Genomic DNA, 12,900 nt, shown 5'->3' on the forward strand with positions numbered 1-12,900 from the left:
CAGCATCATTAACATCTGACATTAACTACAACAACATGTAATCCGTAACGATACAAATGTCAATAATACATAAATAGACATTTATATAAATTATATTGATGTGCATGTTTACGTCACTCGTGCCTTATTTGCCTCAAAAATGTATCTAGCAAGTTTACGAATAACGCTGATATTATCAGCACTTAGTAACTGTACAAGTTTAAACATTGAAGGATTTCGCCAGTAATATGGTTTTATGTATTTTACTCTCAGAATATGAAAATTGTTACATATTAAAATAAAATGATATTCGTCTTCAATATCTGAAATGCAGCTCATACAGTGTCTTTGTTCTCTCGTTATGTTATTGTATCTACCAGTCTCAATAGCTAAATTATGTGCAGAAAGACGAAGTTTAGATAAACAGATCCGGTATTTCATTGGAATATACTTTGTCAAATAGTATTGAAGAGTATGGTGATTTGCTAAGTGCTTATATAAAATACATTTAGGTGAGGTTTCTAATAGCCCTCTCAGATATTGTTGACTTTGATCAAATATTCTTTGCTTTATCATGTACAAAATACTTTTATGGTTATATGAATAATAATTTGTCCATACATCTGCGAATCCGAGAGAAAAAAGACAATGTTTGACATACTTAACCCAGTTAAAGCAATTGCCTGTATTGCTACTACTTAAAAAGGAATACGCAGTTTGCAAAATACAATTTTTCGAATCCATTAGTTTTAACCAATATTTTATCATTCTGAATTTTCTTATATTTTCCAAAGGATGTCGACCTAATTCAAAATAAACCATTGCGTTGCAAGTCGACTTCTTAACTTTTAAAATCTTCTTACAAAAGTGTAGGTGTAACCTCTCAATATCCGTACCTTTTGTAGATCCCCATACTTCACATGCGTAATGCAATATACTACAAACATACGTATCAAATAAATGCAATAACGTTGTACAGTTTAGGCTCAAGTTAGAAGAGCTTGAAAAAAGAGCATACATGGCCTTTCTTCCTTGGTCAGATAACTGTTTCTGTATATGATTAAATTTATTATTGAATTTCAGTTTTACTCCTAGGTAGCTGAGTTCAGTAAAAAGTCAGCATTGTTGGTTTATAGTCAGCATTGTACGAGTATAGTCAGCATGGTTGGGTTATACTACCATATTACGAGGATAGTCAGAATTTAGTAGTCACTAGTGGTAGATCACAGGGACCTGATAATTTGTCACAGATATATTTGGACCTAAACTAAGGTGTTCAGAGTAATTTAGATTTATAGATTTATAGATTTTTAAAGATAGATTTATTTGGCAAAACATTGCATCAATCCATAAAAGTACATTACATGACAATTTGACATGTTTTATGGTTTTAGATCGACTTTCGGTAAAAATTACACCCCAATGATGATACTCGGACATTGTCATTGTTGTGGTATTTTTACCGAAAGTTAGTCTTTATCCCTAAAACAAAAATCGTTTCGAAAAGCCCCCAAGATGGGCGAAAGTACTAGCGAGATTCAGTCTTCGGTGTTTTATTTTATTTAAATTTTCAAGATCACACGGACGTTTGACAATTTTTACCTCTATATATATATTTTGTCCGTATTTTGGAAAAAAATACTATCAAACCAATAACCCTTCGAGTAGTTGTCGACTGGTGACGGACAAACTTGCAACACATGAATCTCAATGATAACTATGGACTAGTTATATGGTGATCTCATAGCGAAATATGCCTTTTCTTTGTGTGATGTGAATGTCGGTGTTATCGATTATGCTAATTAGTGTGCATTGTAGTCTTCTTGTCAAACCCCAAATTTTCGGTGTGAGGAAGTGACATTACTTTGATTTGACTAGCATGGCGGATGTCTTCGATGAAGCAGCGAACGCTTACCCGTTATCAAGACTTTTCAAAATACTCGACAGAGCAAACCACAATTCAGTTGTAAATAGGTTTGCTGGCTAGGTTTCAATATTTTTTTTCTAGATATGGTAATCAAACGTGCTTTACTTAATGTAGCATCCTGTCAATATTTCATAAATCCTACAGCGGACGAAAATAACTGATAGAACATCAATCAATCATAAAAATGCTGTTAAAATGAGCATGAAAACTGGAGCCACCAAACACTGACAGTCTGAACCCACCAAACACTGACAGTCTGAACCCACCAAACATTGACAGTCTGTACCCACCAAACACTGACAGTCTGAACCCACCAAACACTGACAGTCTGAACCCACCAAACACTTGACAGTCTGAACCCAACAAACACTGACAGTCTGAACCCACCAAACACCGACAGTTTGAACCCGACAAACACTGACAGTCTGAACCCACCAAACACCGACAGTCTGAACCCACCAAACACTGACAGTCTGAACCCACCAAACATTGACACTGAACCCACCAAACACTGACAGTCTGAACCCACTAAACACTGACAGTCTGAACCCACCAAACACTGACAGTCTGTAACCCATCAAACATTGACAGTCTGAACCCACCAAACACCGACAGTCTGAACCCACCAACCACCGACAGTCTGACCCCACCAAACACTGACAGTCTGAACCCACCAAACCCTGACAGTCTGAACCCACCAAACATTGACAGTCTGAACCCACCAAACAGCGACAGTCTGAACCCACCAAACACTGACAGTCTGAACCCCCCAAACACTGACAGTCTGAACCCACCAAACACCAATAGTCAGAACTAACCAAACACCGACAGTCAGAACCCACCAAACCCTGACAGTCTGAACCCACCAAACACTGACAGTCAGAACCCAACAAACATTGACACTGAACCCACCAAACACTGACACAGAACTCACCAAACACTGACAGTCTGAATCCACCAAACACTGACAGTCAGAACCCAACAAACATTGACACTGACCCCACCAAACACTGACACAGAACCCACCAAACACTGACAGTCTGAACCCACCAAACCCTGACAGTCTGAACCCACCAAACATTGACACTGAACCCACCAAACACTGACACAGAACCCACCAAACACTGACAGTCTGAATCCACCAAACACTGACAGTCAGAACCCAACAAACATTGACACTGAACCCACCAAACACTGACAGTCTGAACCAAACAAACACTGACACTCTGAACCATACAAAACACTGACATTCTGAACCCATCAAACATTGATAGTCTGAAACCACCAAACACCGACAGTCTGAACCCACCAAACACCGACAGACTGAACCCACCAAATACTGACAGTCAGAACCCACCAAACACCGACAGTCTGAACCCACCAACCACCGACAGTCTGACCCCACCAAACACTGACAGTCTGAACCCACCAAACACCAATAGTCAGAACTAACCAAACACCGACAGTCAGAACCCACCAAACACTGACAGTCTGAACCCACCATACATTGACAGTCTGAACCCACCAAACACTGACAGTCTGAACCAACCAAACACTGACAGTCTGAACCATACAAAACACTGACACTCTGAACCCATCAAACATTGATAGTCTGAAACCACCAAACACCGACAGTCTGAACCCACCAAACATTGACTGTCTGAACCCACCAAACACTGACAGTCTGAACCCCCCAAACACTGACAGTCTGAACCCACCAAACACCAATAGTCAGAACTAACCAAACACCGACAGTCAGAACCCACCAAACCCTGACAGTCTGAACCCACCAAACATTGACACTGAACCCACCAAACACTGACAGCCTGAACCCACCAAACACCGACAGTCTGAACCCACCAACCACCGACAGTCTGACCCCACCAAACACTGACAGTCTGAACCCACCAAACCCTGACAGTCTGAACCCACCAAACATTGACAGTCTGATCCCACCGAACACTGACAGTCTGAACCCACCAAACACTGACAGGCTGAACCCACCAAACATTGACAGTCTGAACCCACCAAACACTGACAGTCTGAACCAAACAAACACTGACAGTCTGAACCATACAAAACACTGACATTCTGAACCCATCAAACATTGATAGTCTGAAACCACCAAACACCGACAGTCTGAACCCACCAAACACCGACAGTCTGAACCAAACCAAACAGCGACAGTCTGAACCCACCAAACACTGACAGTCTGAACCCACCAAACACCGACAGTCTGAACCAACCCAAACAGCAACAGTCTGAACCCACCAAACATTGACAGTCTGTACCCACCAAACACTGACAGTCTGAACCAAACAAACACCGACAGTCAGAACCCACCAAACACTGACAGCCTGAACCCACCAAACACCAATAGTCAGAACTAACCAAACACCGACAGTCAGAACTAACTAAACACCGACAGTCTGAACCCACCAAACACTGACAGTCTGAACCCACCAAACACTGACAGTCTGAACCCACCAAACACCGACAGTCTGAACCCACCAAACACCGACAGTCTGAACCCACCAAACACCAATAGTCTGTACCCACCAAACACTGACAGTCTGAACCCATCAAACACTGACAGTCTGAACCCACCAAACACCGACAGTCTGAACCCACCAAATACTGACAGTCAGAACCCACCAAACACCGACAGTCTGAACCCACCAAACACCGACAGACTGAACCCACCAAACACCGACAGTCTGAACCCACCAAACACTGACAGTCGGAACCATCTGTAGTACAGGTTTATCAAAATATTATGAAGAATAAAAAAATACATTTCGTAAATTGATTTTTTAATATTTTAAGCAATTATATTCACATTTCAAAGAATTTTCCATTTTGTGTTTTCAAAATTTAATGCTACACAATTATAAACTAGTTTTAAAAATGGCACAGTAACGTCTTTAGTAATTCCAGCAGTATGAATTTCTGAAACATCCCACGTATTGAAATATCATTCCATTGGAGCAATACAATGTATATACTGCCTCATCATTCTTTCATTTTGAATATGTTCATACATGTAGGTGACCAATCTCAAGGCCATCTCTTTTGACATTCATGGGTCTGTCAACCATACATCCATATATATTTTTACAGGCCATCAGCCCCTATATTGTCACAGACAAAGCCACATTATCTAGCATCCATCTTGGTTATGTACATCTTGCTCAACATCATTTTGAAAGTGACTGAATTATCTCAACACTTTTTTAAATCATAACTTCCTTAGGAACTTGGTACACATGCCAGTCTGACAGGAGAAAGAGAAATGCAATGGCCAGACCGAGGTTCGAACTCGGGACCTTCCGAACTCTAGACGAACGCTCTAACCAATTGAGCTACCTGGTTGCCTACGAACGACTCAGTCCAGTTCCGCTACACATGATAGGATGTTTGATTATGAGCTTGTGGTTGTGTCCATTGGTTACAAACCCTTAATTAACTAATATCATTGTTAATGATAAAACCGTAAATCTTTAATATCAATCACATCACCGCAATCACCAAGTCATTTGATTTACACAGCATAATTAACAAAAATTACTTTTGGGAAACCCAGATAATCATATCTCCCATTACCATTTAAGAAACAGATATAAAATGAGTCTTCTTGTTTCCCTCTGTCTGAATCTTCCTATACTGCAGTCTCGCCCTGGACTTTTGTGGTGAGGAGGCCACTGTCTGGTGCCGACTCCCAGATGAGCTTCTGTATCGGTTTGAACTTAGGATGGGAGGCATCATTACATAGAGACAGGAGCATGCTCTCACTGGTGGTCAGAAACGCTCCTGCTTCCTTGATCCTCTGGTAAGCAAACATCCTGTAACATCAATATCAACCTGTAGTAAAATCCTACAGCAAAGGAATACTGTATACTCGGCAATGTTCGCTGCAGTTTAACTTTCGCCTTTTATAGCCCACCATAATAAGGGCGAATTTATCATGACAGTGAAAATTAAGTACACAACATACTAAACTTAGCAATAATAGGTGAAGGGGCGTTATCAATACTGTGCACAAATGGATTCTAACTGTAAAGGACAAACATTTAAAAAGTTCCCCAGTATATAGTAACTGCTAAAAACTTATTCAAAATTTCAAAAGATATTTACGTTTCCAATTTTATGTGTCCATCGTAAATCTAATTATTATTTATCCAGGCAGATTTCATTTTAGGCCTTATGGTTCTTTACATTTAAGTTATTAAAACTATCATTGGAGAAAGAATGATAGACAATGAATGACAATGGACAAAGACTTGTAGCGAAAGTCCCTTGAAGATTAGGCACAGGTGAACTAAAATTTAAACATTTGCATCAAATTAAACCGAGTCCACATCTGCATTCAATTCTTTGAAACAGATATTGAGATCTGAAGACTGTTGTATATAATATTTTTGCAAAGACTTGGTCCTATATGCAGATTTAGAATTATGAAAAATACAGAAATTAATGTATGATAATATGATATGATATGTACCAGAAAGAATAGCAGTCTAGTATTTTTATCACACCTAATACAAATGGCTCACCTGTCCACCATGGTTCGTGAGGAGCAGGCATCAGCAATCACATGGACTTGGTAGTTTTTCTCCAGGAGGTCTAGAACAGTGTTCTGTATACAAACCTGGGTCTCTATACCACACAGCACTACAGACTTTACCTCTGTCAGCAAACAAAAATGTTGTCATGTTAGAATCATAGTGAAATGATTTGAGATGCAAATTTTGTTTTCTTAGGAATGTAAATATTTAGGCCCAAACAAATATGTGTGTTTCAGATTTCATCAACTCATAAGGATGCTAATGTAATTTTCCTATCAAATTTACTTGTAATAGTTCAGTAAAATATCACTACAATAACTGCACAACCATGCTGTTGAAATATAGGATTGCATTGGGGACAATTTCTGACGGTTATCAGTATGTAATAAAAGCAAACTGGCCCAATTTGAACCCTTATTGTTTACTACAGGAATTTATTGTTTAGCTGAAGGGATCACAAAGACTAGAGGCCTAGGTTGTATAGCTTAATCACAAAGACTAGAGGCCAAGGTTGTATAGCTTAATCACAAAAACTTGAGGCCTTGGTTATATAACCTGATCACAAAGACTAGAGGCCTGGTTGTATAGCCTGATCACAAAGACTAGAGGCCTAGGTTGTATAGCTTGATCACAATGACTAGAGACCTAGGTTGTATAGCTTAATCACAAAGACTAGAGGCCTAGGTTGTATAGCTTAATCACAAAGACTAGAGGGCTCTATTGTTCAGTTTACCCAAATGGATCACAAATACTTTAGGGCTCTATAATTTACCTTAAGGGGCCACAATTTAGGCACAAAGACTTCAGGGCTCTATTGTGTAGCTGAAGATATCAGAAAGATTGACAACCTCAAATGTTTACTTGATGGGGTAATAACGACTTGAGGTGAAGGGTTCTATTTTTCACCTTTCATAGTTGACAGTCGATCTACAACTTCAGGTATCAACATTGAGAATTGTGTTTTAGGGTAAACCTTCAGCTGACTGACATCAAGTTCTGACACTGTCGGCCCGAGACCTGTAATGGAAAGAAAAAACCCATTAGGAACTGTAACTGAATGGGTTAATATTCTGCTGATAGACATCAAGCTCTGATACTGTAGAACCAAAATCTTCTTATAACAAAATAGGAAGAACTAGTTTCTTACTGTATCATTGAATAACATTTCTAAACACAATTTTAGGAAATAATGATGCTATGAAAAAAAAAAATGTTTTAAATGTCCAAATTTGAATAAGATGATTCATGAATGATGGCTGTACAGTAGTAAGAGAGGAACGTAGCTCGAGTAACCTCTGGTACCAATATCACAGGTGAATTACACTTTTTTCAGGTAGATCTGCAAATGACTAATGGACAATGTTAGATCCAGAGGAAAATTGGACTTCAGAAAAGCAAAAAAAATAAAAATATATCATTCAGTGACCAGTTTCTGAGTCCTTAAGTTGAAATTGATAAATAAACGAAGAAGAGCAAAATTAAACTGAGGCATTGTGGTTCAATTTACATTCTTTTTCAGTAATCTTATTTTAACAGGAAGGTCAGTTTGAATCACTTCCTTCCCACTTAACAATGACACCTTTTTTATCCTGTCGTGGAACGACACCATTTCGTCACATGACCAGTTTCTGTGCTTGTCTAATAATAGCACACTTGCAATTGGTGTATCTGACTGATCATAATCACAGCTATACAGTTCAAACAGATAAGTTATTTAAAGTGTGCTTGAAGAGAATACTTTCAAAATAATTTTGACATTTGTTCTGCAACGTTTATTGAATCACAACACAATAAATTACCAAGATTATAAAGAAAGAAATTCACAGAAGAACACAAATTATATATATATATATGCATTGGCACCATACTTTTTGGCATTGTCTGTAAAATAGTCAGATGAACTATACCATATGTCAGGATTTTGCAAGGACACACTGATGAAATGTTGCATATAAATATTATCATTTTTTTTACTTTTTTTTTCCAGGATTCTTTCTAGTTGTTTTCTATTCCAATAAAAATATAAAATAGAGATAATTTACTTGTTTTTACTTCATATTCATAAATTTCCTAAATGAGCATTAACTTAATGTTTATTGCTCAAATTCTCTAACCCCTTCCACAATAAAACAAATAAATGATAAAAATAACGACAAAACACTTGTGGTACGTATGACACGTGAGCACATCAATCTTGTGTCATCATCTTCCTGGAGTGTGATATTCCAGCGACATGCTGCAAGCATGCCCATGCCACCAGTTAAAACATCAATATTTTTGTAATTTAAGATAGGGCTATAAGATAAGAACCGTGTCAGCATTGTCAGCTTAAAATAAAACAACATAGGAAAAGTAGTTGTGCAGCACGAAGTAGGAAACAGCGTTTGCTTTTCTTTTATGCTGGAAAGAATTTGTCTAATGTATTGGTCAATATATTTTGTTGTCTCCGTTAACTTTTATAAAAAAAAACATACGACATGTACGAAACGGAATTGGCGTTAGAACTTTGACCTTTGGGATACTGTTCTGTGACGATCACCGGCATGTCCAAAGCCTGCGCTCCTTGAAGCATTCTGTTTGCAACATTTAGAATCTGAGGATAATACTGAATGTTTCCGCGGAACTTTTCCTGCATGTCACATAAGAAAAGCACCGAGCTTTTGTAGTTGATCTTCCCCAGATTTCGTGCTAGAGCCATGATGACGGATCCGGACAGCAAAAGCGTTTCAGTGATTAAGAATGAGGCAAATGTTTAAGCGTAAAGCTGACTATGATCTACTTTCGTTTTCATTCTGACCGGGTGCCAGCTACTGGTGATGGTATGTATAAATTCAATAATGTAAAGCACTATTACTGTGCTTTCTTGATTTATTCGACCATATGACATTTTATTATCTTTTTAGAACATTCATCCTTGTACACTGATATTTATGTATAACCCATTTTATGTATAACCCATTTTATTTATTGCTGAAATTCCTGTTATAGTGCTGCGATTTGAATTTGTCTGCTGTCTGAGTACATGCATTTACACATGTATCTTTTTGTAGGCATATGTTGGCGTTGCATATATATATAATATACTATACACAAGATGAGCTGACTGTCTTACCCTCCTAAGTAATAGGACTTGAGCCCTGTACATGTACACGTGTGAAAGGTTATGGTGGACTGACTTGAAGTCACATTTCTAAACTCTGTATTTTTGTCAGGTATTAGAGAGGTAATGTTGTTTACATCCTCCATTCATATTGTCACCAGTTTCTTGTTACTGTTTCACGTAGAGGGAATTTCCATATAGCTCGATTGGAAGAGAATTGATGACTTAATTTATCTTTAGTTTTGGGTACAATCATGCACATTCACTGCCTCGGACATAAAATGTACATGTAAGGACATGGGTGACTGTTTGCAATTATCTCCTTTACTTTGGTTTGTAAAGCATGTACTCTTAAAGAGTATAAACTTGATAATGCAGCTTGATAAAAATTATTACCGACTAATGGCTATCATAACATCAGGGGAGCTTTCCCTTTAGGTACATGTAGCTCAACTGGACCACTCCTGAGAACATTTAGTATGGACATGTAATCCTTAGGATACTACTGGAAATACCTAGAAAAGTGATCTTGCTTAAAGTTGTCAAATATATTTTGACAAGCCTGTCAATTGTCAAATAATGTATTAAGAAAGCAGGAAGTAAAGCCGTCATGTGAATTCAAATGAATTAAACAATTTTATCCCTACTTTTATTTAATAATTCACCATATTTTTGAGTTATTTATACATAACAAAAGTAAAATAATGTATTACATCCATATAGTATTTATCTTACTACAGCCAAGTGATGCAGTTATTGCATTTTTCAGCACATACAAAATGTAATTGTATCACATTACAATGTTCAATCATACATTTGTGACACTAATGTTAAATCACATAATTTTGATGCTATTTAAGTCAGTAGTTGTCAACTGATGAAATCAATGAATTGAAAATAGAATGAGTTCAGAATAATTTGGTAAAGTGATATGATGTCCTTATTTTTTCCTCAACTATTTTGAATGCCATTGTGGATCACAACAAGTTTTCTAGAACAACATTCAATATTAAACAGAGATAATGAAATTTAAATTTATTCACTTAAATCCCTACAGATTTCAGTGAAAAACCTGAAATACACTAGTACTGATGAAGACATTCAATTAGTCAAAGTCAAGTGTTATAAACGTAAAGAAACAAAATTACTTTATTATGATAAATTATGGAAATATTCCTAGTGCCAAATAAATAAGATTATTGTATTCGTCCGTCGTTTGATATTAGAAGTACACCTTTATCAATATTTTGTATTTGTGTTGTAGTGAACATAGCATCAGAATGGAATGTTGGGCGGCTTTGTGTGTTATTCTGGGTTGTATTGGTATGCACCTTGTCCTCTGTTCCGGTGATAAGAAGACACATACAGATTTTGTACTGATAGGAGCAGGTGGTGATCTGGCTAAGAAGTACCTGTGGCAGAGTATGTTTCAGCTATTTATCAATCACGCCAATGATAACACCACGTTTAATTTCTATGGATGTGGCCGATCCAATTATGAGGAGGGGAGAGATTTGATAGATAATATTCTACAAAAACATATCAGTTGTGAGTTCATGTCTTACAGTGATCTATGCGAAAAGAAGAAAGTAAGTTTTTCAAAAATCGTTCGGTACTTTCCCCTTAAGACAGATTTGGACTTTCAAAACTTTGGACTTCATCTTGAAATGGGTGATAGTAATGAAGCGGTAGAGGTTGGGCGAATTATGTACATGGCTATTCCTCCCAGTGCTTATGCCTCTATGGCTGCGAAGATGTGGGAGTGCTGTTACGGTAAAGCACCAATGATGTGGAATCGACTCGTCCTGGAAAAGCCGTTTGGAAGTGATTACCAGTCAGCTGTAAAAATGGCAGAGGAGATAGCAAAATATTACAAAGAGGAAGAGATATACAGAGTAGACCATTACCTGGGAAAATCTGTTGTAAAACAAATACTTCCATTCAGGTGAGACATAAAACATATTTAACATATACTAAACAGTAGCTGTTTTCCCAACAACCCTCCATACATTGTCACATGGCTTTAGCTAAGTGTCTATAATTTTAACTTTCTGTGCTTCTTAATGAGGAAAAACGTTTTTTGTTGCTCAGTTTATTATGGTAGTACACATGTCAGGAGGGTAGTTGAGCTGATTACATTGCCTAACAGGCATCTAACAGCTTTCTTATAAAATAAAAACAGTCAAGAACAGCTGAGCATATGATTATCTCCACATGGGGCAGATTGGTGGGGTAAATAAGGGGCAATGTAAATCATTGAAATCCTACTCCTTCATTATGAGGGAAGCATTTTTTTAACCATATTTGGCTTGGAGTATCCTAGGGGCCAGATCATTTAGTCTGGAGCAGTCTTGTTCTATATATATATGTATATGTAAATTTTCTACACTGTAATCAGTTTGCGAGAATAAAACTTGTCATTTGGCCAGCTTGGGACTCTATGTTTGTAAAGATGAAGAGTGGGCTGGAGCATTGCAATGGGCCTCATTCAGAAATGTTTGGTGTACAGCTGTACTAGTTAAAAATAATCAAGATACCTGCAATATAACCACATACAAAAATACTATATGTTAAGATATGGATGCTAAGATAAACATATTCTTTCAAGACTAGCTTGACATCCAACATAATCATCATAAAACAATAACATGGAAATGGTTTGTAGCCCCTGCACCCCTAAAAATTTACTCAAATTTTAGGACATAAAGAGACAAACAATCATTTTACCAGGATAAGTGCTTGGGTCCACCCCTGCCCCTTGTGACTTAATTAGTCTTAATAGAAAGCATAGAAAAAAATGAGATACCCACCTACATTTGTATGCCGTCTTTGCGTATTGCAGAGTTATCTTCTCTTGTGAGCAGGTATTGATTGTTACGTCCTCAAAAATTGATGACGTTACTCTCTCAAACAAATGATGTAACAATCAATACCTGCTCACAAGAGAAGATAACTCTGCAATACGCAAAGACGGAATAAGCAAACAATTAATAGGCATGTTGAGACACATGCACTCATGACTCCAGGATTGTCTTAATGGTCTTAGAGACTTAACCCCTGTACCATAGCAACAGTGATCCCCATTTTTAGCCCACCATCATCTGATGGTGGGCTATTCAAATCACCCTGCGTCCGTGGTCCGTCCGTTGTCCGTCGTCCGTCGTCCGTCCGTAAACAATTCTTGTTATCGGTATTTCTCAAGAAGTACCAAAGGGATCTTTCTCAAATTTTATATGCAGGTTCCCCTTGGTCCTTAGCTGTGCAGGGCAACTTTTGAGACTGATCGGATAAACAACATGGCCGACAGGCAGCCATCTTGGATTTTGATA

At 37.7% G+C, this 12,900-nt stretch overlaps 2 protein-coding genes across 3 annotated transcripts in view; one reads left to right on the plus strand and one right to left on the minus strand.

The window, feature by feature from the left end:
* Window positions 1-4,708: 4,708 nt before the first annotated feature.
* LOC110446860 (isochorismatase domain-containing protein 2-like) lies at window positions 4,709-9,224 on the minus strand. The gene is made up of 4 exons (XM_021492192.1): window positions 8,983-9,224; window positions 7,378-7,488; window positions 6,460-6,592; window positions 4,709-5,748 (listed from the first exon to the last, which is right to left on the minus strand). The coding sequence occupies exons 1-4, from the start codon at window positions 9,167-9,169 to the stop codon at window positions 5,565-5,567; spliced, it is 615 nt and encodes a 204-aa protein (XP_021347867.1). The 5' UTR covers window positions 9,170-9,224; the 3' UTR covers window positions 4,709-5,564.
* Window positions 9,209-12,900, plus strand: part of LOC110446859 (GDH/6PGL endoplasmic bifunctional protein-like) — a 14,900-nt gene continuing 11,208 nt past the window's right edge. Inside the window, exons 1-2 of one of the 2 annotated variants that reach the window (XM_021492190.1) lie at window positions 9,209-9,290; window positions 10,836-11,516. In XM_021492190.1, coding sequence (XP_021347865.1) covers window positions 10,852-11,516 — 665 coding nt within the window. In that variant the 5' untranslated portion in view covers window positions 9,209-9,290; window positions 10,836-10,851. Of the gene's footprint in view, window positions 9,291-9,628; window positions 9,695-10,835; window positions 11,517-12,900 lie in introns of those variants that run through there. The other variant, XM_021492191.1, reaches the window with a different exon arrangement.

The sequence above is a fragment of the Mizuhopecten yessoensis genome, unplaced genomic scaffold (genome assembly GCF_002113885.1).
Source record: "Mizuhopecten yessoensis strain PY_sf001 unplaced genomic scaffold, ASM211388v2 scaffold3023, whole genome shotgun sequence".
Lineage (NCBI taxonomy): Eukaryota > Metazoa > Mollusca > Bivalvia > Pectinida > Pectinidae > Mizuhopecten > Mizuhopecten yessoensis.